At 42.0% G+C, this 26,534-nt stretch overlaps 1 protein-coding gene across 4 annotated transcripts in view; it reads right to left on the reverse strand.

Annotated features, from left to right (window-relative positions):
• PPARGC1A (PPARG coactivator 1 alpha) overlaps nt 1–26,534 on the reverse strand; it is a 644,905-nt gene that overhangs the window by 70,568 nt on the left and 547,803 nt on the right. For all 4 annotated transcript variants that reach the window (XM_004762686.3, XM_004762682.3, XM_004762684.2 and 1 more), the window contains one exon: nt 24,242–24,421. In XM_004762686.3, coding sequence (XP_004762743.1) covers nt 24,242–24,421 — 180 coding nt within the window. The remainder of the gene's footprint in view (nt 1–24,241; nt 24,422–26,534) is intronic.

Raw genomic sequence — 26,534 nt, forward strand, 5'->3', positions numbered from 1 at the left:
AATGTGGAGAGCAACAGAAGAATTCTAAAAAAATAAAGGGAGTTAAAATAAAGAGCAAAAACACAGACCCAGGACGAGATAAGAGGCAGAACACGAGGAGGGGCTGTTGGAGGGCATTGGGTACCACTGGCTTGCACTCTACCTGGTAATATTTGCCTGCTGACCATTCTTTGCCTCTACGGGATGACCAGGCTCCCAGGAAAAACAATAATACTAGGTAATACCAGTTGCATTCTTGGATATTTATCTTCATCCAACAGCAGTATAGCTGTTACCATAATACCTAGATCAATAATTTGCTACCAAACCAGAACACGATGACCTTTAAATACAACATATTTCAAATGAAGGGCAAGCACACATAACAGTCCTTTCTCAGTGTGCGGCAGTGGGGGAAGGAAAGGTTGAGAGCACTCTGCTGTTTAGACAGCAATAAAACACTGTTTTGTAAACGTAACCAGAAATGCAAAATGGGCACCACTTTATCTTAAACATCAATGCACAAAAACCTGTATTATTCGAAACAAAGAATGAACCAGCTGAAATGGAGTCAGTGGCCTGACCAAAGATTTCGATACGGTCACCAGACCCAGCCTGGCAACTACTCGAAAGATCTTGTAACCCAGGTAATTTTCCCAGTTCCCTAAAAATATTTCCAGGATGGTTTAGAAGATCACAAGTTAAATGCCCTTCATTCATTCCTTAGGCAGTACTGAGTACATTTTTGTGTCCAGAATTTTGAACTAGGAACTGAAGAATGGCTGGGAAGAAACAGGAACCAAAGAAAATAAAAAATCATCATCCCAACTTATAAATTAACTGATGTAATAATATGTAATTTTATGGCATGCATTTATTGGGCTTCTATTATACACAAGACATTGCATACAAGAAAAAGATGAGGAGTGTCTGGCTGGCTCAGTCAGTTACACGTCTGCCTGAAGCTCAGGTCATGACCCCAGGGTCCTAGGATGGAGCCCTGTATCAGGGTCCTTGCCCAACAGGGAATCTGCTTCTCCTTCACTCTCTCCCCTCCCCCCAGTTTATGTGCATTCTCTCTCTCTGTTTCTCAAATAAATAAATAAATAAGTAAAAGATGAATAAGGCCTGGTTTCACTCCTTAAACTAGGAATGACAGAAATTCAAAAGATAAAGAAAAAAAAATAAAATACACAGCCACAATTGCAAAATGATTTGGTGCCCGCTAAGGGAAGGAGAATGATCAGAGCTAAGTGCAATTTGTAAGAAATGGTTTATTTCGGGAAATATGCCTATTTTCAATTGCATTTTAAAAGAGTTGTATTTCCCCACTAAACTTGTCTTTCAGGAGACTTATCTTATAGGCATATTCTACCAAATTTACTTTATGAAGATGTGCCCGAGAGTTCAATAAAGGACTTTAAAGCTAAGTTTAGGATATATTATCAATACTTCCAAACTGCCTTCCTTCTCAACCAAATGCCAACAGAAATCATGGTCAATCAGTCAACAAGTATCAAGACTATACACCCTGGGGACAAAGAATACCACAAATGGTTCCTGGTCTTACAATTTTAATATATGCTCTCAAGTGCAATTCTCACACATGAAAATATTTACAGATACACGGGCGGCATGAACTCTGATCTGTTGACCAGTCTGTGGCAGGATGGCTTCATGCTGATCTCTCTGCTAAATAAGACGAAATCTGTTCCAATAAGATCAGGTCTGGGTTCTGCTGGCTGTTTAGGTAGAGGTGGAATTAATCAGGGAACACTTCCTGAATTTGAGAGGTTCCTGTGATTTTAAAATTCAACAGGATTGAAAACAAGAGGACAGAAATAATTCCAGGCATTTGGAAAATTTGAAAAAGGCTGGGAGTAGGAGGGTATGAGAAGCTTAGCGCCTGACGATGGAGGTATTAAGTAAGAGGCAGTGTAAGGGAGTGGTTAAAATTTTAAGAGTTTTGGAGTTAGGCAATCTCAGTCCTTCTGGATCCTTTTTGTAACTTGGCCCTGGGCAAGTTAGTTATCTGAGTCTTACTTTCTGAACTACAAAATGAGGTAACACCTCCAACCCATCATGGTGATTATGAAAATTAGTTGAGATCTCTTCTTTTTAATTTATTAAATTAAACTTCATAAAACTAAGATTTTTCTCATTAAAACACTGTTTTAAAATGTTGAATCCCGGTGTATGGCACAAGAAAATACCCAAAGTTACTATTACTATCGGCAAGAAGAAGTCTGGCAAATTATCAACCTCAAAGCCAAAGTACAAAATCTGTAACATGTCAGACAAAGGGGAACCCTGATATCCCCATGTCCACTGCGACGGCCAAACAAACGTTTCCTTCAACATGGCTCTCCTCAGAAAGACTTCCATGACTGCTCTCCAGCTCAATTAGTCTCTTTGTTCACAGATTCCCAACAGCAGCTATGCCCTGTGCTTAATAATCTACACACATTGCATTCTAGATCTTTCCTCTTAGCGTCTTCCCTGAACCAGATCCTCCCCTGACTCTCTTATTTTTCCTTAACTGACCCCAAATCCTCCAAATCACCCAGGCTTGAAACCACAGTCATTTTCACTTCCTCTTCTCTCACTGCGACATTGAACCTATCACTTTATGTGATAAAGATCTGTATCGATTCTTTCTTCACAAAGTCGCTCATGTCCAGCCCTTCCTCTCATCGTCACCATCACCCCCTAATTCAGCCTTATTACCTCAATCTCGAAAACCACAACAGCCTGCTCACTGGGCCCCTGCCTGCAGTCTCTATCCAAGATAACCCTTCTTCTGTGATAACCAACCCTATAATCTGTCTTCTCCCTGCTTGTCCTGATGAAAGGCTGATGTCCCTTATGTAACTTACTAAACATGCCTAGGCCTACCGTTCCCTCTTAGACTACATCTCTCTCATATTAATTTAGTCTAATTCTAACATTCTATTCAACATGTATCATCTTCTCTTCTACCCCACTGGATTGTCCTGATTTCCCCCAATTATCCCTAGGGTTCTCCTCACCACTGACTTTGCTCATAACATTGTCTCTGTCCTACCCAGTTATGTCAAAACCTGACATACATCCTGGCCCGCAGTAGGTGATGAATAAGTATTAAGTAAATAATGAGATGAAAGCTGATGTCTGAATTTACCCTCAACCCTTGCACAATGCAGGGTTAGGGGCAGTGATGCCCCTCATACAGTCAAAAATCTGTGTATAACTTGTGCCATCCCCCACAACTTAACTAATTACTTACTGTTGACCAGAAGCCTTATGAATAATATAAATGGTTGATTAACACATAGTTTGTATGTATATGTAGTAGATACTGTGTTCTTACAAGAAAGTAAACTAGAGAAAAGGAAATGTTACTAAGAAAATCCTAAGGAAGAGTAAATACATTTACAGTACTCTATACATATACACATTGAAAAAAATCCACATGTAAGTGGAACTATGCAGTTTGAACCCGTGTTGTTCAAGGGCCAATGGTCCTTTCCTTTCTTCCTGGCCAATGCAAATCACTCTCCATCTTAAGGATCTACTTTTCCACCACCCTGGCTTCCATCTTGTCCCACTGGTCTTATATCTCTACCCACCTCTAAAACTCTTAGCATAGTTTGCTAATATAATGCCAATGAGCACATCTCCTTATAAAACAGTTTTTAATGGAAACTTAAGGCAGTAGTTAAAATCACTGACTCTTCTATTCTACATGGTGCCTAGAATAGGGATATGTTGAGTGACTATCAGCATTTCACCAATGTCTGATTGTGTCACAGGGGTGGGGCTTCTCTCCTCATAAAGTTGTTCATCCCCAAAGGAAGATAATCCTTAAACTCCTTTTATAAGTATCTGAACCTTACTTTCTGAACCCCCCATAATTATGGAGTGTTTTTTGTTTCCTGACTTTTTTAAAGTAGGCTCCACACTGGGCATGGAGCCCAGTGCAGGGCTTGGATTCATGACCCTGAGATCAAGATCTGAGCTGAGACCAAGAGGCAGACACTTAACAGACTGAGCTGCCCAGGCAATAGCTGCCCTATCGTTACCATAGTTTTTGGCAAAGCCTAGGCACACAGCAGAACCAGAAAAATAGCCATCAGCTTTATCATCAAGTGAGGTATGGTGCAGAATATGCTGTCTTCAAGATGACCGAGGAAAGAGAGAAGCAGTAAAAGAGGCTGTGATCACTTATGTATGAGTTAGTGGAAAATAAGAAATGAGGGAGGAAGATGAGGAACATTCACCTTAGAATAAGGTGGACTAAAGGTGGACAACAAAGGACAGATAGACAGAGGCAGTGACCCTACATGGTCTGGGGGAAAAAACAGCAAACTGCTTTCTGATCCCTGGGAGCACACAAACAAGAAGTTAGGCAACCCGGTGTGCGCTGCGCTACAGAGTCAGCCTGTGCTAAAGATTAACAGCTGGTCTTAAAGGAGAGTAAAGATCAGGAGCAAGCTTGCAAAGCACAAAACACCTCTCTGGCAGCAGGCTAAGGCTGCAGGGCGGCAGATGCCCATATCCCACCAGTCCTCTGCAGAAACTGGCAGCATTTGACCGCTTAACTGCCAATAGGGCATTTCAATAAAGCACATCTATCCCAGAAGACGGCTGTGCGTACGGCCAGCGTTTCTGAGATCTTCTGACGGAGAAGACAATTCCATCCTACTGATAGTTCTCCCATAAGAGAAGCAATGGGAATCAGGAAATCTGAGTTCTGGTTAAATACTACCTCCTCAATTCCTAATCTGTGGGAAGAGAGAAACCATGCATACCCAAAGGTAGGGAACGGGGCACTTTACAGGGGCCCAGACACATGCTGACAAGCCGGATGTGGTCACTGATGTAGGATCACTCAGTCAGAAAGGAGCCCTAGATGTGTGTCTGGAACAAGGGAGCATCTTTAGAAATGTCCTAAAGTTTTCTGACTGCCACTCTGGGGGCATGGGTGCCTTATTTCTGTAAGTAGGTGACAAGTCTCCTTAAGGACTGAGAGCCTTGTTTTGATCCCCTTTCTACCTCCCCTCCCCTTCCCAAAATACTTCCACAAACACCTTGCATATCCTATGAGCTCAATAACTATCTGGCAGTTGTCTGCCTGACAGGTAGCATCTGTAGCTAAAATCTACCCCATATTGAACCAACAAATTCAGTCTTCCGAATTTCAGTAAACGGGTCAACCTTGGAACAATCTTAAACTTGGATGATTAGCCGCATTGTTTCTGGTGAACCAAGTAGAAAATAAGACATTTTTTGAAGTGTCCCCATATGCGGTCATACACTTTAAACTGAGATGGCTCACACCTCCGCCACCACACACAACACACACACACACACACACACACACACACACTCATACACACACACTCATACACACACATACTAAGAAAAAAGTGTGAAGAGCAGAGAGCTGATAAAGCCGTTTGCATATACTGTATAGACACAGGCAGACAAGAATGGATAAGAGCAATAGTTTCACAAAGGGTTGTTAATATATAAGAAAGAGAGATACCAGGAATAGCCAAGCTAGTGTTTAAAACTGCATTTTCTTTGCTTTCTGCTTTTAAATTACACACTGCAAAGTCACTGAGGGGAAAGCTTTAAGAAAACTTTCATTTGCTATGGTACAGCTCGCCAGTCTTTCTTTGCCCAAAAAAAATAAATAAACCCCCTGGAAACGTTTCTTTCTTCTCATAGACACTAATAATGATAGCTTGAACTGTAAAGATTTGGTTTTACCGAAGGTAATGGAGTAATGTTTATTTCCATTAGACTAGGCCTATAAAATCCTCTTTTTATAACCATGAGCCTACAATTTCAAAACAGCAAAGCTTGACATTTTGGTCTCTGACAGGCAACACTTAATATTGGGATGTTTTAAAAATCTATATGAAAAAAGCTCTTAATACAAGATAGGCCGAACATTTTCCCCGCAAATGGTTTGTTTTAGCTATCTCTCTTCCTCCCGGACGGACGGGGAAAATCAGACAGCTTATTGGCTTAGTTTGTCAGGCCAGGTTAAAGGGTTGCAATGCTGAAAGACTCTTAGAGGAGCTTACCCTTGGGCTAAAAATAGCAGGCACTAGAGAATTATCTTAAATACGACCAAACTTGTTCTGTACTGTGAATGCAGATAACTGTAATATGTTTCCATTTTTGGTCATTTCAGGGCTTTTTTTAAGTTTGGCTTGCTGTAGCTGACTATTTAATTCACTTCGAATTCTATATATCACATTGGCTCGCAGAGATGGTGCCCAGGGTGCCTGACGGAGGAATTCTTATTCAGCTCTGCCGCTTTTGTTAAAATCTAACGAGCTGTTGGACTGCCAAGCCCAAGGTAGACAGGCCTTGCTAGGAATGTTAGTTAAGAGCCTACTATGTGCGTCCTTTTTCCTGATTATTCTGTGTTCCTCCTGTGGGGTGAGAAATTCAGTTCACCACATTTTATAGTTCAATAGGAATGTTTAACTTCTGGCGAGATCACGCTCATGGCTAAATAATCCACCAGCACTTACCAATTTTCCTCTCTGTCTTAGCAGCCATCTTTCCCTCTCTGTTGGTGTCTTCATGGTATGTCATTGCTAGCCTGACCACAGAATTCAGCCCATTATCTTCAAAGTAGTTAAATCTGTCTTTTTCTTGGGGAGGGTATGTGCTTTGGTGAGTGATGTGAAGTGTGTAAACCTGGAGATTCACAGACCTATACCCCTGGGGATAAAAATATATGTTTATAAAAAATAAAAAATTTAAAAAAAATCTGTCTTTTTTTTCTGGACAGCCAACTCCTCTGTCTGAAGTATTATGTACATAGTACATACATCTCAGTATTTTGAGTAGCTGAATGAGAACCTGGCACACAGCTGGTGCTTTTTACATAGTTTGTAAGTAGATCAAGGAATAAAATCAGTTTCTGGTTTAGAGTGTTCTATATAACAGCATCCTGAATTATAACACATGAGTCAGCCTAAAACCCTGGGCTGATCAAACCGTTCCCTTCTAACAAAGACAACTCACCAAGGTCTTTGCTAAAATAGCAAAAATGTCCATGAATTCAATTGCTCTACAAAAACTATGAAGTAATTCAGGTTAACGGGATCCTCTTGGCTATTTTTGCACCCTGGTTTCAACGATCCCGGGCCTATAAAGGAAAGCAAGGCCAAAAACATTCACAACTTCTGAAAAGCCCAGACGCCTTGGGAAATGAGTGGTCCTTCGCCAGCCCACCATTTCTTTCCAGCCTTTGTGTGTAATTCTTATAAGAAATCACGTAACTGCCAGAAAACTATGGCACGAGAAACTTGTATAATCATGCCGTCAGTTTTCTGCGAGGGGTGAATTCCTCCCATTATGATTTTTGACAAGGAAACTACAACAAGAACAAAATATTTGTAAAAATTGGATGCCTACATCTGTTGAGAGAGTTAAAACAGGCCAGGGAATATGGGCACCGGGATGGGGACAGTGTACTGGGAACCTACTGCTGTGCATGTTCATGAACTCCCAGGTAACAGCTGATTCCTCGTACAGAGGCAGAGATCCCCTGATGCTCTGGAACCCTGAAAAGATATCAATTCTTTAGCTCTTCATTGCATGGGAGAAATACCCATCTCTCCCAAAGGGAACAAGAGGGAATACTTAACACCCATTATAAATGTGTAATAATAGTGTTTACACATGCCAACAGACAGTGGCTTAACACAGCCATGTGGCTCCCAGCTGCCATGCAAACCACCCGGATATCTTCACCTGAGCAGCAAGTGAATTAGAAAGTAAGTTCATAGCCTTTCTGGCAGCCACACAACATAGTGCTGTCACTGTTGGCTCTATTTGCAAACCATCTCTGGGAGAATGCGCTCTCAGATCTTTGATGTGTCTTATTTTTAGCACGATGGGTCTGAATGGCTGGGAAGGTCATTTTATTCCCTCTCTCTCCCTCTCTCCTTCTCCATCTGAATTTGGGAGAACCACTGCAAACCCAGCCATTAACAGCGATCAGAGCTAGAATTCCTCACAGGTACGGCGCCGGCCAGGTGTGAGGCCCCCACTTAGGACCCATCCTTTCCCTCACACACTTTGTAATATAGCTTGAGAGACACTTCCTGAAAGCTAACATCTACACAGCCCTAGCCACAATTCAAAGGCCTTCACAAAAGGAGGAGCTGCTCTTTTGCGTGCATAACAATTAAAACTTACTGGGTCCCCAAGAAGGGTCACAAACGCTTTTCTACATTTAGGGAATGAATCATTTTTCCCTTGCCTGATAAAGGCTCCAACTGAACGCAGACCAGCACGAACCACCTTTACAGTACTCCATTGTTATAATGCAGTTTATGAAAATCCTATCTCTGGAAAACTTCCTTTGGACTCACTCCTTCAGACTCCTTCCCACCGGCACTCAGAAGAGGACAGATTTCCCTTCTGGTAACCCCAGCTACCCACCTACCCAGCTATCCCTGCCTCTGTACTTAATTTGCATTGATGCTCTCCTTTCCACTGCTTGGCTCCATGGAGGGCCCCGAGATGGCAGGGAAGCCAGACTTGCACACAGCCTGGAATCAGCTTTTATGCTACTGGATGAAAGGTCGGGTGGAAAGACCCACCACCGGCACAATTAATCTGGTCACTCAGGGACCATCCGCTAGTTCAAGAATAGCTTGCAGGTGAGTGATGGACAGGGTCATCGCCGCCTGACTGTATCAGGGGCTATTATGACAGCCATAAAGAGAAAGGGAAAAATTGAACAAGGGAAGAATTACTCCTGAAAGGGACATGAAGGGAGACACAAATGCCTTCGTACAAAGGATAAGCATGAGAAAGTACCAGGGGAGCTGAGCTGCTTACAGTAGTCAGGGTGGATAGCATTCTTTGAAATTGCCAAAGTTTGAATATTAATAAGGGGTCATGGCCTAACCAAAGCTCCGGGTCCATATGGAGAAATTCAAGCTGTCCATTCTGTCCCTTCAGGTGAAAGGTAGCACAGCTGGGGCACAGAGTTTGGATAAAGAAGTTACAATTACAGCCTTCCTTGGGTTTCTAGACAGAAATTACATTTAGGGAACTCAGTCCTGCACATTAGCTAAAACCCTACATCTAAAATCAAACAGCACATTTTAATGATTACTTTTTTAGCCCTAAGTTTAGTGGTTTATTTTTAAGGATCTCCAGACAAAATGGGAAAAAAGAGGGAATTGCCTAGGGTGCTGATATTTCAATATAGTGTCCTCTGAATGAATATATGCACGTGAATTATGCACTGTTGGCATGGTGAGTTTATTTGGGACCTGGGTAAGAAAGCAACAAAGGGGGAACGTCTAGGTAATTCCATTCCAAAGGAATGTGGGGAGTTACTGATTTAAGAATAACTCTGCTGAGCTGTATTTGTCTTGACTAATGGCCCTATAGCCAAAGAGCTTTACTATTGACAAGAGAGAAAAAAAAAAAAAAATCAGCAGCCTCTTTATCAGAGGAAATTCTAACAGTTGTATTTTTTAAGGGAGCCAGTAATCTGACAGATCATACAATGAAGTTCAACATTTCATGGAGCATTGTCTTACTTAGTGCTGTTACACAGGATAGTTTTACAGAATGACATCAAAACTCCACATCTTCCAGATCTAAAAATGTGCATGTCTGTTTGTATATATGTCTCATTTATCTCTTCTCATCGGGCATTAATACACATAGGCATGTGTGCAGATGAATCGAGAAGTTGACTTGCTCAAGGACCCCACTTTTTATTAAAGCATTGAATGGAAAGATTTCAAAATCATTTTCACATTTCTCCCATCTCAAAAATGAAGAGATCTGATTTCTGTAGCATTGTGTGACCCTGCGAAATGACTGTAGGGAGCTATTTAGAAACGCAGCCCTGAGAAGTACAGGTCTATGTGTCCTCCAGCTCAATAGTCCTGGACAGTCCCATTTTGAGTGTTTGCCTGCTTTTTATCATTTTATTTGTCTCATCTCTTTTGGTCAGGGCCCACTTCCTGCTATGATCTCCTTGCCTCTACCAGCTCATTAACTTCCTAAATCATTTCTTCTAATCTCCCATGTGCTCAGAAAACAGATAACTAGATTGGTTTAAATTGTAAGTAAAACAAAAGGAAGCCAGTGGTAAGTGAGGGCTGGAGAAGCTTATCTGGGAATAAAATGCATTAAGTATGAGGGTGTGATTTTTCTGCCTCTGGTTTGGCTCTGCCAAGACACTTTTACAAATGGTGTGTTTCTCAGCTATGTTTCAGACAATTAATAATACTAAGTTAATAATGGCCAAAGAAATGAGGTCTCCTCATATGAATTATAAAAATAACCACTGTGATTAAGTAAAAATGCATCCTATCTGTGGAACATACATCTTCTCTTTCAGCTATGAAGCATGTAGCTGGAAATAAAAATGAACCCGCAACTAAAGGGAAAGCGCGGGATCAGTGTTTTGTTTTTCTGTATCACAAAAGCAGCAGGGAGGTCACACGGTACCGCTGGAGGGTATCGAGACTTTTGCTGACTCAGAGAAGAAACACATTTGCCATTCAAAGACAAATTAAATGGCGCATGGATCATGCCATGTGGATGACCAGACTCCGTTATCTGCCAAGACCAGGCAACATTCCGTTACCTCCCAATGCATCTAACCACAGACCACTCTTCAGTTCCGTGCAGACAGAATGTCTTTGTCAAAACTTTCAGTGGAACTAATACAGCAAAGCCGCCAGACTAGATTTGTCCTAGGAGACACTGACACAAATTCCTGTAGGACAGGGGCAGCCACCTCAGCCACGTTGGTGGGACTGCCGGGTGACAGGATTAAAGGAGCTAGAACAGGAGGCACCATGACCTCGGGTAACTCTCAAATCTGCTGCCCATAGAACCCTGGAATTGGGGAGCAGCAGGAGAGAGCAGTCACTTAGCCCATGCAGCATGGTTGCATTTAAATGCTCAGGCATTTGCCCAGACTCTCCTCCAGAAGGAACAGGAGGCGAGCCTGCCCATCAGGCAGCACCGTCTGAAATTAAAAACCAGGCAGAGAGATGCAGCTCAGACAAGAGCAGGGTGTCCCCGCTAAGCATGTGCTGGCAAGACACAAGAGGATCCTGACATGAGAACATTTCTGGACCGAATCTGATCTGGCCAGGATCCCTGGACACCCTGGAGAACTATGTCTGGAAAAGAGAAGCTCCAACTTCACATCTGAACAAATGAAATGGTACCCAGGGAAGCTAATGTCCTTAGGCCAAGAGCCCGTGGAAAAACCAAGGGCATTCTTAGAATAGAGGCACCTTTTTTCCCAACCTAAGCACCACTCAGAAGCAGAAATGAAACGACTGGGGAGAAGAGACTTAGGCCAAGGTATTATAGGAAATATTGACTACAGCTCAGTAGGGGTGTAATGCTTGGTACTTCCACAGAGAAGAAAAGGATAGATCTAGAGTCTATCTGTGTGGGCCTCCATCAAGGGAACCAGACGGACCCTGTGTTGGACTATCCCATGAGGCAATGAGCAGAGGGTTCTAAGAGACAGAAAGGCCACATATTCAGGATGTCACATATAGGCAAAAGCATGTCAGCCCTGCTGGCTGGACAGAAATACCATTTTCAGAAAGAAAGGTCAACAGGCCTAAAATGGTACAGAACAGTTTCATCCAAAGGAGCCCCACATACTTGGACAAGGGCATAATATTCTGGTCACATCAGCCCAGCAAAAGAACTTTCTGCTGACAGCTTTGCTCTCTCCCCTTGGGCTGGCTTCTTCTTGCCTTCCCTCAGCCATTCCAGTGAGCAAACTGCTGTTTTCCTTAATGCACTACACGTAGAACACCAGACATCTCAGGTCTCCCGATTTCAAACACTCTGTCCCACTGCCCTGCGCTTGTGGGGCCCCATGACTGGGCTCTCCCTTTGGCATCGACAGCCCCAATGACAAGGAGAAATGCTCTCCAGAAAAATTTCACTTCAAGGGGAAAGCCATACTGAAGATAATAAGCATACCAATTCAGAGAAAGGGTAGAATTGATCTATTTGTGAAGACCAGGATAACGAGCAGGTGGAGAAAGTCCCTGCTTTGCTTCCTTTCTCAGACCATCTATCTCACTTGATTTTACTGACCTGCCTTTATCACTAACCATGAGCTCCATGATGCCACAGACTGTGTCTACTCTCCACTGTCTCCGCAGAAATCGGCAAGGATGTGAGCACACTAGCAGTTGGCAATAATTATTTTTTGATGGATGGGTAAATAAGTAATAACTTATTTAACTTTTAAACTTATTTAGCTTTTAACTTTTAAAATCCAGAAGTAGGAAGCCATGTGAAACTATGCAAAACTTGGAAACCATACGAGAAAGCAGAACCACCTATATCACAAGTGATGTGGAATGAAACGACCAGTGGGGAGTAACAATCCTTGCTAATACCTGCCTTCCAATGCAAGGCCCTGAGGTTTTGAGTCAGCGACTTAACAGGATAAACCGTCAGGCTTGCAGATGCGGCCTGCGACACTTTCTGTCTTCAGACCATCTGAGGAAGATGGGGAGGATTGAACCCATCTAAGGACCTCTCAAAAGTGAAAAAGTACTCAGCATCAGCTTCTACTCTTGCCTCTGGTGCAGAACTACCAGCCACTAAGGGAAGTGGTCTCTGCCAAGACTCCTTAGGTCCTGGTGAGGGCACTTCCTCTGTTCTCTCTTCCCCTTTCGCTAAGGTGCACGATGGGTTCAATAATGTCCGTTCTCCCCCTCTCTAACTCCTCTATGGCAGGAGAGTTCACTCAAAACGCCGAGCTTTCGCCAGTGATTTGGTAATGAATTAAGAGTTAACTGAGGTGCAGAGACAACAAGGAAGCTTGCCAGAGTGGAACTAGAGAATTTCATGACAATTAGCGCTGATTTGCGCTCCAAGAATAGAAAAAAAAAAAAAAAAAAAAAAGTTTTAAAGGAGAACAGAAAAAGCTACTCACACATACACAACCCAAAAAAGCTTTCTAGCACTGGCTGAAAATGATACCGTTGGATGACAAAGAAACACACTAGCTTAGCCAATTAGCATTCACCCGAGAAAAACAAGTGCTTTGGAGGGAAGGAAGGAAAGGGCCCCATCAACACCAATATCAACTCTACAGTGGCCCTCTCTGTTTATCTCCCCAAAGGAAGTGCTACCTCCCCACTTTTTTGTGACCCTCTCGACAACGGTGGGGGAAAAAATGTTAGTTCAACATTATCGCAAGCCTGAATATGACTCTATTTATGTGACAAGTTGACAACATACAATTTCATGCTTGTTGAACTGATCGGTGTTATATATTCGCTGTGAATATTATGAAGCCTCGCCATTATAAATATGAAACAGTATACACTTATTCAAAATAACTCCAGCAGTGGGAATTTATAGCTTGGTTGTTTGTGTTCTTACGAAGTCCAAATACCACCTTAAGAAGCTGCAGCGCGCAGAAACAGATGTGCAGTGTGACTGTGACCAAAATGGATCGGCGATGACCTATGTGAGAACGGGCTATGACATTCTGGTCTGCATGGCAGCTGACACTGGCTTGTATTTAGATATGTGGCTGTTGAGAACACCATGTCCTTAGAGCTCTGTTTAAACATGGGCCAAGGCATTTGTCTACTGGACTAATTATTTTACCACCCTTCTATGGCAAGTATCGCTTTTTGTTTTCCTAAAAAGAAGAAGAAGAAGAAGAAGAAGAGAGGAGAAGGAGGAGGAGGCAGGAGAAGAAGGAAAAAAGAAAGAAAGAGAATGCATCTGCATGCCTACAGGGACGCATTTCCACCATGCTGCTTAGAGTTCCAGAAAGTACTTTAAACCTTGGTTTTGTCACGTGACTGTTGGCAAGGGTTCCTGAGTACCTGCATAACAGGACTGTACCATTTGCTTGATTAGGGGCCTGGGAAGGGAGCACGGCCACAGACCATCAACTCAGAAGCTGTCCCAGCAAGTGTTTTCGGTTGGGTTGTTGTTGTTGTTGTTGTTGTTTCCTCCTCTTCCCGCTACCCCCCCCAACCCTTTCTTTCCCTTAGCGAGCTTCAACCAATTTGCAAGTGTTCCCTTCCACAAGGACAAATTTGGAAGAGTGAAGAACAACACAATTTATCCAAATGTGGAAGGAAATGAAGGAGCCAGGCCCCTTGCTAAAGCTAGATATCAAAAATTTGCATAAGTAGTTTTCCAACAACAGAGGTGCTATTTGGAACAAAATAAATTGCTTGTATTGTATGCAAGGACACAGACCTTGACCAGGTTTGTGGTTGCTTCCCTGCTCTTGTTTCTCAAGTACACCCAGATAGTCCCTCTAAGAAGCTCAGGTTAGCTGCCCTCCATAGGGAGACCTGAAAAGGTAATTGTTGACTTATTTTTTTATCTGATTATTTATTTTTAGGTTGGCTTAAAAAGGATATTGTTTATATTCGGAGTCTCCAAAAGTTTTACTTGGCTAAGAAAAATAAGCCCCCGACATTTAAACTTTCAGTTAAGTTGTTCCAGGATTGTCTAGTAATTGTTTTGTGTTCTTGTTGTTTGTTTGTTGGCTTAGCATTGGGTGATACTTCTGGCTCTTATTTTGAGATCTAGCAAAGGATTCGGTGACTGGCATCCCGAGTCTCTTTGGAAACATGTTAATTACAGTGTTCTGGAACTTCCCCATTCTAACAGAGTTTGCGATCCCCAAACCGCAACTCTGAATAATTTTCCTGTTGGACTAAAGCAAAGGTGTTGTTGGTCTGTCTAGTAAGCCTAACCCACACGATAACATAATCACATACATTCATTTCTCAGGGACCTTGGCAGTTCTTATCTCCTTGCTTTTATGATCTCTTATGAACAGCCAAGAATAGCAATTTTCAGCCTGTTTGTAAAGTCATCTTAGTCTGAGCCTAGCCTTCTCCTCTTTTATCACACAGCGATATTCTGCAGCTAAAACCCATTCGCCACATCGAAATTTGCTCTGAGCTCCATTTTAGAATAATGTAAGCGTTCCCTGCGTGCATGGAGCATCTCAACACGGAATGGAGGGCAATTATCATTTCAATGAACTATTTATTAATAGAAGATGGTTTGTGTGCTTTGCTTAGATTTATTGATGTGCCGCCCACTGTACATTGTAGCCTGAAGCTACTTAATTCGTGGTCGTCAGCATCTCTGCTGAGCAAGTCTACCGCTCACATGGTCCCGGTTCTTCTGTGTGCTTTGCTCAACTTGATTTTACCATTCTATCACCTAGAACATTAAACACGAGGCTTGAGTTCTGTGTTAAATCACAATTGTTTCCTATTAAGTGTTCCAAGCTACCCATTTTTATTAACAGTTACTTTATTAAATCCTTAATAACATAGATAGAATAGTTAGTTAATTTGTGTGTTGAGCCATGGATGTTAATTTGTAAACATAATAACATACTGCAATCATTTGCATAATAGCATTTTAATCTTTTTAGTAAAAGCTGTAATTCCCTACAAAGTACACTGCAGCAGAAACTAAGTGACTATTGGTAATAATACAAAAGGCCTTAAAATTCTGATCCTATTATAGTGTTGGAACATACCCAAACTGCTTCCATAATCTCTGAAATGTTACTGTTCTCTGATTTAGGTGTCTGTGTCAAGAATAAAAATGAAGTCTAACTGGTAGCAGCCGACTATTTCCTAAATGTAATTTAGTATTCACTAAGCACCAGCACTTTGCAAATTGCTCTGAGGCTTTCCTTCAAAGTTCAGAGCTCCAGCTACGCATATTGTGTGAGGAACACCAAGGAACTCACTCTAAACTTAGTTGGGCTGAAGACGGGGCTCTGATAAATCGTGCTGATTCAGCACAAGGAAAGGCATCAGCCCCCAAAGATGGGGCTGCTGAGTCTCCTGCCCCTCCTCCGGCCCTGTCACCCGGCATGCAGCTCCTTGAACTGAGCGTATCTTTGGAAGGGAATGAAAAAGGGGAGGAGGTTATACAGAACAAACAAAATTTTTTTCTGGGGAAAATAAAAATCTATAGGAGGCTTGTCTCTAGAGCCAATTAACAGCAATCATAAGACTGCCCCCCCCCGCAAAAAAAGTAGTCGTTTAAAAGTCAGGCCAAGTCATTTTACGCAAGATCTGGTAATTCATTAACCCATCCAGCCACAAATCTTGAATGAGTAACTTGCAGTAGTAATGGAGATGGGCAGATCTACAAGGTAATAGTGTTCAGAATCTCCAACTATGCAAATTGTTCTATCACTTAGAAAAGGCCCAAAAGTATCTCGATGGTTGTTTTGGGACAAATGGCGTAATGGATAAGAAGTCATTTATCTTCATAAAGTTTTGCCCTTGCCGAGAGTGAGATTGTGTATTTATTTCACTGTGTACCTCTCTTCCCCTTTCCCTAGCACTCATTCTACTACTTGTAATTCAGTATCTCTGGCAGGCTACAGGAAAAGACAGTTTCCCTGCTTTGCTTTCAAAACTATACATCGGAGTACACAATGTTGAAAGTAACCTCACGGGTTAAAGAAGAAGGGGGAAAAAAATGGTCCTTACAAAATTGTTTTACATCGCAGGCAATTCATTTTCTAAAACCCACAATAAAAGTTTTCATTGCTAAAAGAATAGGCACATAATTATAGGGACAAATTAACCTTGTTAAAAATGTGAAGTCTGGAGTAGGGAAGAGTAGAAGAACAATTTGGCTCTCTGTTTAACAACTCGATCTTGAAAGTTCATCTTTTTATCTGCTTTGTGTGTTGATCTCATTCAGAGGGGAGCCATCTGCTGGGCTGTGTCTCCGCGACACTGCATATAGACAGGCGGACATGGACAAACAGATACGACATATGTGTAAGGCTACTAGACAAGCACACACCATTGCTATACAAATAGACAGTTTGTCCAATCCAGCATCCTGAATCCTGATTACTTTAACCTACACTAATATCTTCCAAGTAAATCTAAGAGGCAATGAACCACTTTTTCCTGATTCCTCCCTAGGTTTTCCTCCTCAGGAATGTGGGTCTCCACTTGTTGGGCCCCAAAGAAATCTAGGCAGAGTCATTGTTAGGGAAATGACCCTCTGGAGAATGCAGAAGGTGGGAAAAACCCAAGCTATGCCTATAAAATGGTTCAACTACATCTGGGAGCATCTAGAGTACCTGGCATGAAATAATTGGCTTGTACTCGAAACACACACACACACACAGGCACACACACACACACACACACACACAGTACATTCCATAATCATTGTGCCTAATTAAACATATAGATTCTCACTTTCCAAATTGCAAATGGCTAAGAACTGGATCAACTTCCATGAAAAACAGCAGTCAACCCCATCTCTTATAACCGCAGCTTACATTAACAAAAGCAAAACCCAGGGGGCGCCTGGGTGGCTCAGTGGGTTAAGCTGCTGCCTTCGGCTCAGGTCATGATCTCAGGGTCCTGGGATCGAGTCCCGCAGCGGGCTCTCTGCTCAGCAGGGAGCCTGCTTCCCTCTCTCTCTCTCTCTCTCTCTGCCTGCCTCTCTGCCTACTTGTGATCTCTGTCTGTCAAATAAACAAATAAAATCTTAAAAAAAAAAAAAAAAGCAAAACCCAGCAAATTTGGTGGTGGTAGAAGATGATCACATTAACCAGCATGTGCGGCTTACTATTTATGAGTGGGGGTTGATTCCAGCAGACATAGCCCTGTGGGTCAGAACTCCTAAGCCATATTTTTTCCAGTGGTCAGCATAATGGCAGAGAGGAAATAGGGTGATAAACCAGATGTTCCCAAGATAAGGCAGATGTTATCAAGGCAAGAAGTCTAAAATAGTTTCTGACTGAGGTGTGTAGGTGACCACACACACAGTCACACACACACACACACACACACACACACAGAAAAACACTATTTAGTCTCCCTGCAAGATAAGCCGACAGTAGAGGCTGAAAATAAAACAGCACAGAGGCTGGGTCAGATTGTTGCTTCCTGATTTGTGACTCTCCAAGATGAACATCTAACTGATTTATACCCAGAATTTGGAATTTTGTGGTAGACTACAAATGCAAAGATAAGTACAACATAAATTTTTAAAATACTCCATAAGTCTCCATGAGTTTCAACATTTTTCAATGTTCTTATGTTACAGCCAATTATCTCCCCACTTAAATGGCTATTATTTTCTTCCTTGAAGTCGATGTTCTCTGTTAAGTGTCATTGCCAAGTGTGGCAAAAATCTGGTTGGGGGCTGTAAATTTAATTCAAATGACAAACATTTATTGATTGCAAATTGGAAATTCCAGAAATCTCAAAGAAGTGATTATTGTAAACTAATTCAGTGTCTCTGAATAACACAGGAGAATTTATTCTCTGGATGATTAAATTAAGGTGGGGTTGTTTTGACACAGATTTTTGTCTCCGTTGTTCTGTTAAAATTCCAAGAGGTTTGCCATTCATAGAAAAGTCTGTCTGACCACAGGCACAGTCAGGAGCAGGAATCCATTACCATGGAAGGCTGCAGAATTTCCTCCAAGGAGACAAGTGAAAAAAAGCAGACATCACGTAAATTTGTGGATTGGGTTAAATATGTTCTGCCCCTGAGGCAGCCGAGAGATGGAGAGTCCCTTTGTAAAATGACTCACAAGTCTTAAGAAAGTACTTCAGCTCCTAAAGGTGAGCAGAAACATAACCGGGAAGATATCCATGAAGTTCTGATTCTCTTTGGAATATTTTTGAGTTAGCATTCTTTGCCACCTCCCTCCCTAACCTAACTCATATTCATCAGGGCTGATGGAATTTTCCTTCAAGGTGCTTCAAGTCTTTGTTCCCTGGACACCATCCCCTCTACTGTCACCTTGTCCCTTCCCTGCACCTGCATTGCATGGGATTCGGAATGCAGCAGGGCCTGCTGTCCAGTTTCTTCTACTTTCTGCTTGTGCACGGCTCTTACAACTATGGGAATTAACACACTCTTAAATACAATCTCCATCATATTGCCCTCCTGCTAAAACTCTTCCCTGGCACCCTCACTCCTACTGTGCAAACTCTAAACACTCCCGATTGGGTTCTCACGGTCTGCTGTAATCAGGTACCCACCTTAGATCCAAATCTACTTCTCCTACTCCTATGTTCCCATCAGTACATATTCTACTTCAGGTAAATCGAGCTCCTCGCTTTCATACCCCCTCTATGAAAACATTTCACTCTTATTCTTGTATCAACCTAGGTGATGTTATTCTTGCTTCTTCCCTCCTTAGCAAGGATACACATGCACAGACACACACGTGTATATGTGTACATATGCACACACACAGTCCTGCAATTGATAATATATGTAGTATATAACTGTGTATATAAATACACATATACACATATACATGAATATACAGTGTCGCATTATTTTTAATTGCTAATAAACATCTATATACGTACACATGTAAACACGGTTTTCCGCTGTTTGCTAACTGTTTCACATTAATTCATTTGACCTCCCAAACTAGGTTTAAGGTTCTTTAGGAAACAGATCCTTTGTGCTTTATATGTAATTATATTTGACCTAATGGGATTCATGTCATCAGCAAATACATGATGGCCAATTCATTCCTTTTGTTGCAATTTTTTTTTTTATATTTACTTGCTGTTGTTTTCCAACAAAATATCTAGAAAAACTTCAGTGAACAAGACAAGCAAGTGCTCTGATCCCCAAATGCTCAGTCATCTGAATAGCCAAGTTCTTTGGAACTTTTTGATAAGTACGTAACATATGCCCATTTTAGGGAGAAAAAAAAGAGAGAGAGAGAGAGAATACAACTGAAAGTTAAAAGAAGTATCAAATCACTTGCATTCCCACCAGAATAACCAGGCATTCTCGAATGCTTCCGACCACCATTCCCTTGTTGGCACAATAGGACACCTTACAGACAGATAACGGGAAACCACCTCGCCCTTTATCTCCTGCCAAAGTCCACAGTATCAGACCTTACTGAGCACCCCTATGATCCCTTGATATGAATGCTGGCTGCAGCTGTGGACCCTTGTCTCCCCATTAGCAAAGGCAGACTTCAGAACATATTATGAGTCATGACCTAGAAACAGCTACATTCTCAATCTCCATGTTCTAAAGAACCCCAAGTAGCTGCATTCAGAAGTAACAGACGAATGAATGGAAGATGCTCATTCAGTTGCATCAAGAAGGCATCGAAAGCAGATGTTTAAAGGAAGCAGGGACAAGGGGGCCTGTGGTGACCAGAAGGGCCAGTGTGCTATTTACACTAATCCTGGGGCCACCCATCCTTACATACCTCCATGCTGTAAAAGCACTCCTTTATTCCCTTTCTTCAAACAATGCACAAAGGCAAGAGAGGGAAGGAAGTTATGTTGCAATATTCTGAAACATAAATCTTGCTACCAACCTGTCCAGAGACAGCATCCTGTTTTCCTGACACATGGGTCAGATTCACTAGAGGCTGCACCCAAACAGCTTCTGAATAAAACCTGGTTTTTCTAAGTTGCTTCTGAATAAAACCTGGTCACCTGCATTTACACATCCAGCATAGGTCATGTAACCAGAGACTGCTGTTTGTGTGTCCAGTTTCTCAATGAACGTGGACAACTGCATATTGGCACCTCTTTCTCTCACTAAGGAATTCACTCCTTCCTAAAGTGGGACATTCAATTGTGTTCTTGTTTTCTCTTAAAATCAAATAAAAATAGGGGTGCCTAGGTCCCTTGGTCAGTGAAGCAGCTGGCTCTTGATTTCAGCTCAGGTCATGATCTTGGGGTGGTGAGATGAATCCCTGCGTCAGGCTCTGCACTCAGCATGGAGTCTGCTTGGGATTCTCTCCCTCTCCCTCTGCCCCTTCCCCTGCTTGTGTGCGTGCACTCTCTCTCTCTCTCTCTCTCAAATAAATAAATAGATCTTAAAAAAAATAAAGTCAAATAAAAATTAAACTTAGATTCAAATGTATGGAAGAGGCCAAAGGAAGAAATTTCTATTTACTCCCCAAGGTTTTAACATTCGGCTCTACTATCCATAGACTGTCTATATCCTGTCTGTATCTCTAAATACCCCTTTCTCTCCCCTTTGATTAGAATCCAGAAATCCTGTGGCCAGTTTCCTGGGGTGTCATCGATAGGCTACTGGAGTTAGGGAAAGTGTTGAACTGCTTGGTGCCTCATTTTATTCTGGGAATCAGCAGTAGATAATGCTTGTTATTGGCAGATCTGAGGTGGTGGAAACCGTGACTGTTTGGCTTGCTCAAGTACAAGGCCTTCACAAATGTGATGAGGCAGGGCTTTGAGAACTGGAAGAAAGTGAGCACGGGTAAAGTCCACGGGGAGAGGCTTAAAGGCACAGGCTCTGGGAAGGGCTTCAGTGAAAGGCAGCGTTGAAGAAAGCACCCCAGAACTGTGGCCCATCAAGGGTTACTGTCTGCCTCTGGACCTCCCTCACAGGGAGAGACGATTTTCAAATTCCACCTATGCTCCACACACATTTTTTTTTCTCCTGTTACAGAAGAGATGTCTGAGTTTAACGCTAGAGGGCAAAGAGTAGAGGCATCTTGGCTGTATGCAAATGCTCGGGAAGCCGCTGCTGTGTGTCACAGTGTTGCCACATACGGCCTTACCCTTTGCACAGGCAAAGAAGAATGAGGTTTGTGACATCAGAGAAAATTGTTACAGGTTATCTAAACGGTCACTTTCGCTGTCACTAAGAGAATTCCTGACATCTCTGTCCCAGGGCCCTAGCCATCTCCATAATTTTATGTGGCTTCTATTCTTCATATCCTGTCTCTTAATGATCCTGTATCTTCTCTCTGAAAGCTGACCAGCTTATCCTAGCTGTTTTATAAAAGGGAATTTCAGTGTCTTTTTTTTTTTTTTTTTAGGGGTTCTCAGCCTCAGCACTATTGTCATTTTAGGGCCAAATAGTTCTTTGTTGTGAGAAGCTGTCCTGGGCTCTGTGGGAAAGTTAGCAACAACACTGGTCTCTACCCACAAAATGCCAGCAGCAGCCTCTGCTTTCAGACCTAAACATCAAACCTATCTCCAGACACTGCTAAATGTCCCTTGGGGGGGCGAAAACACTCTGAGTTGAGAGTCACTGGTTTAAAATGAGCTCATGAAAAAGTAAATTAAATGAACCTTGTGTTTTAGAGCACAGAAAACAATTCTATCAGTGGTAGAAAGTTATACAAGGAAGGGAAAGGGATGTCTTCGTACAGATTAAAGTATCTATATATAACTAGTTGGTGAGCAAAGTCTCCTAAAGGTATAAATGAGAAATACTGATGCTGATGCCACCACACCAAACATGGGGACATGAAGTCATGCTGAAGGGATTTTTCGAAACTAGCCCACCAGGAAGGCACGGACGAACCCCCACTCCGAACTATCAGTAATTCCCTAGCCGTCATCTGCAAAATGCATGGCAATTATCCAACATGGAATAGCCGATTTTTAGATAAGAGGTCTATAGAGATGGACATTTTTTAAAGTACTATTTACTTAATGCAGCATGACTTAAAAACGGGCCTGTCGCCTGACAAGTGTACTGAATGAGGAATGTTCAATTTACCAGTTCTAACTAGCCAAGTCCTCACATGAACTTTCTAAGACCTGGCTGAGAAGCCTGGGAAGTGTAACTAACCACAGACCTTCAGGGTGTCTTCTCCACAGCCCTGACTCCCCCGCCTTCAGCACTCTTCTAAGACTCCGTTCAGACATCTTAGAAGATATTAGTTATGGCCAGAACCTACAGCCACCCCAGCTCCCCCACCCAGCAATCCCTGCTTCCACGTCAACTAACACTGAAAGGAAGGAGTCTGTTCTATTTTTAAATATAGTCAGCAAAGCAGCGGCTTCATACGTCTTTGTAAAGGATGGTTGTCACCCAACCTCACTGTTACTGTATTTTTCTTTCTTTTTCTTTTTTTTTTTTTTTGATCAGTGATATAGACTAGGAAGTCAGGTCGATTTGGGGTTCAATTACCTGGTCTTTATTTGTCAACTGTGTGCCTTGGGAAAAATCACTTAACCTCTCTGAGACTCGGTGTCTGCATAGGCAAAGCGGAAATAACACTCAGGGTACCTAAAGAATATGCTGTTTTGAGGGAGATGTGAGAAGAAACTTATAGAGCAGGGGGGTCTCCAAATGTTGGCCGCGGTTGTTATCATTCATTATTACTGTTATTAATACTAATATAGTCACTATTCACTCATTAGTCAACACACATTTATTCAACACCTTCTGTGTGCTGGGTGTTGAAAAACCCCGGTAAGTATTGCAAAATTGGTTTTCTTAATGACTCAATAAACATTTATTCAGTGGCTTTTATGTGCTGGGTGCTGGAAAAACTCAATAAATATTGTAAAATTGGCTTTCTTAATGACTCGAGATTTCAACCAAATACACTGAGGTTTAAAAAATGTCTCTGCTGGTGGGATTAAAAAATACACTTCAAGTGCTTTGCATGGAGCCTGGCCCATATTAGGGAGAAGTCAGATGATGATGGAGATGTGGGTGCCGTGATATTGAAAAGTAGTTGATTTGACAATGTTTATTCAATTCGTTTGCCAGAGCACTCGATGTCTGTCCCTACAAGAAACCATTTATTTTCAAGTAAACGAGGGCTGCTCTTGTGAGAAAGAACTTTTTTTTCAAAGTAACACTTTAATAGGAGTAGATTAACATTCCTTATTATAGGGTAGGCTTATAATAAGAGTCTGGAGCCTGGGAAGTAATTCTCACTATTGAAAGGTAAGCAAATTTTCACTAATTTATAAGTAAATAGTAGAGCGGCTGTGTTTCGAAGTTTCTATGACAGAGAGAAATCAGAGGTATGATCACAAAATAACAATAAGAATAACTGCTCGCTTACGTTGTGAGGCAAATAAAGGTAGACATCTAATCTCTTGGATTAAAAAAAAATGCATTCTTTTACATTTTACATTAATTTACATGAGGCCCTTTTCTGTGGGAAATAGACAGGAATAAACAGGTTTAGACTTTTGTTCTTCGTTGTCACTAATTCTTTCACAACTCCTTTAGTATTTCAACACAGTTTAATGTACTCTGTTGGGGGCCCTCCACCCCTTAATTCTCAAAACAACAACAAAATCCATTTATTTTGCAAACATCGTTTTTCCACAAAACTGGAAATGCCTACCTGTGATAAAAATTCTTCTGATGACTGCAAAGTAAGAACGCATTCTGCTTTCAGGCCAATAATCATATTGTGGCCCAAGCCCAGGTCAATGAGAAAATAATATTCACCAAGGGATGCCCTTACCTCAAATATGTTTGAAGGCTCATTGTTGTACTGATTGGATATTATTTCTGATTGGTCACTGCACCACTTGAGTCCACCCAGAAAGCTGTCTGTATCCAAGTCGTTCACGTCTAGTTCAGAAAGGTCAAGTTCAGGAAGATCTGGGCAAAGAGGCTGGTCTTCACCAACCAGAGCAGCACACTGCAGGAGGCAGGGGGAAAAAATAAGCTTTCATTAACTGCAGGAATTTATTAAACTGCAATAGCATGTGATAGGAATTAAGCCTGGTTAATTCAACCTCACCACCAAAGCTGGTTTCCAGGGTTTTAGTCACCAGAAAAAAAAAAAAAAAAAAATCCCAAATTCCTTTACTTACTTTGCTCTTAAAGGATATTGTGCCTGATCTATTCCATCCAAAATTCTGCCTCCAAATTCATGATAAGTGCCATGTTTCCATGAGGCCCTCTCTGATTCTTCCAGTTAGAAATCAACTGTATTTGCACCTTTTTGATGGTTAGCACTTGAGTTTCAAGTTGTTTTCTGGTTAACCATATGCAAAATTTTACTCTACCCTGAGTATAAGCTTTTGAGGGAAAGATACAAATTTGATTTTACCTTGGATTTGCCATCTCACAATAATAGAAACAAAACAAACAATCACTCAATGAAAAACAATAGTATAAGAACTCTACCAGGAAAACTTTACCCATTTTAACCATTATAATCCACATAATTCTGTTAGGAACAAATGAGGAAAGCCCTTTTACTTGTCTACGTTTCTCTTGAATTGTTATTTCGATCTTTCGCTCTCAACTTGACTTTTCATGAGCTATAGCACAGCATCTTGAACAGGTCAAAAACAAGTTCCTTGAGATGGGGACAAAAGTCATACTTTTCTCTATATGATCTTTATATCTATCACTATGTTTCAGTTGCAAGTAATGTGTGTCAGGGGGTGTGTGTGTGTGTGTATGTGCATGTGTGGTTGGGATTGCCTGACAGCTACAAAGGAAAAACCACTAGAGCACTCCACAATTATATTTTTTTCATCATGTATGTACTCTTAAACTATGCTCTCAGTGAATTCAAAAGAACTCTTTTTCTTTGGAGTTTTTACATGATTTAAATCCACTGAGAGGTTTAACATAGCCTGTACGATGGCTGGGCTGCTTGTCAGCAAGACTATTTCAGACTGACACAGTCTTCCACTTCCTTGCGTGGAGTAGGTGGCCTTTCAGTTGTCCCACACTATGGCTTTTTGAAAAAAAAAGTGGGCCACCTTAGGGAAGAGATGGTCTCCTAACCTCAAATTGGCCATCGGACTGCTGGTTTCCTCACTGCATCCTGTGAAGAACCCTGCAGAAGTTTCCTACTGCAGGGACCTGGGATGGCAAGCCACAGGACTTTATCTACCTGCAAACCAAGGTTTCTACATCAGTAGACACACTCTCTGAGGTGGCACCCTCACGGCCCTACCTTCCAAGGTCAGGAGAGATGCTGTGGAGTTGCTCACATCCAGGCAGCAGCTGGGCACGAAGCTGAAGATCCCACTTGACATTTAGGTTTTGAATAAAATAAGTTTTATGCAGATTTTTTTCTTTTTCCCTCGAGGACCCCTGTCATCCCTGGCAGGCGACATTACACGGGTCATATGCGGCAGCGGGAGCATAAGCACCATGCTGAGAAGTAGGGACTGGGTAATGGAGTCAGCAGTTGGTAAGGGGAGGCTAGGAGCAGCCTGAAGATGACTGCGATTCTTCCCTAAGACCGCCAGGCCCCAGTGAGATCTCAAACGGCGGGCACAAAGGGAATGCAAAAAGAAAAGGCAAAGCTCTCCACCTAACTCTTTTCTTATCATTTTATAGGTCATTCCGTTTTTATTATCCAAGGTAGCCCCGAGTTGCAGATCGGTATACTTGACTAGGTTTATAAGGAAGCGGGGGCCGGGCTGGGGAGATTTTTTTTTTTTTTTTTTTTTTTTTTTTTTTTTTTTGGTACAATGTTTGCGTTCTATTATGGGTGTGACACTTCTCAGGCTCCATACATGCCCACATTGCTTATCCTCCAAGGACAAACACACGGTGTTAACTCTTCTACAGCACGATCAATCCAGAGACCAGGGGATAACTTTTCCAATGGTGCAAAACCCACTGGGATTGCATTGAGGGGTAGTCCTTAACCAGAAAAGCATCAACAGCAAAAACGGCAACAGAGAAATCAAACGAGGGTAGAAATCGTGCGGGAGCTCTCCATCCAGCTTAAGTTCCTGTTGTGGAGAGCACACCTTAGGAACCGTGCTTTGGAATGCTGGAAC

Source organism: Mustela putorius, unplaced genomic scaffold (genome assembly GCF_011764305.1).
Source record: "Mustela putorius furo isolate JIRA1106 unplaced genomic scaffold, ASM1176430v1.1 tig00000083_pilon_pilon_pilon, whole genome shotgun sequence".
Classification (NCBI taxonomy): domain Eukaryota; kingdom Metazoa; phylum Chordata; class Mammalia; order Carnivora; family Mustelidae; genus Mustela; species Mustela putorius.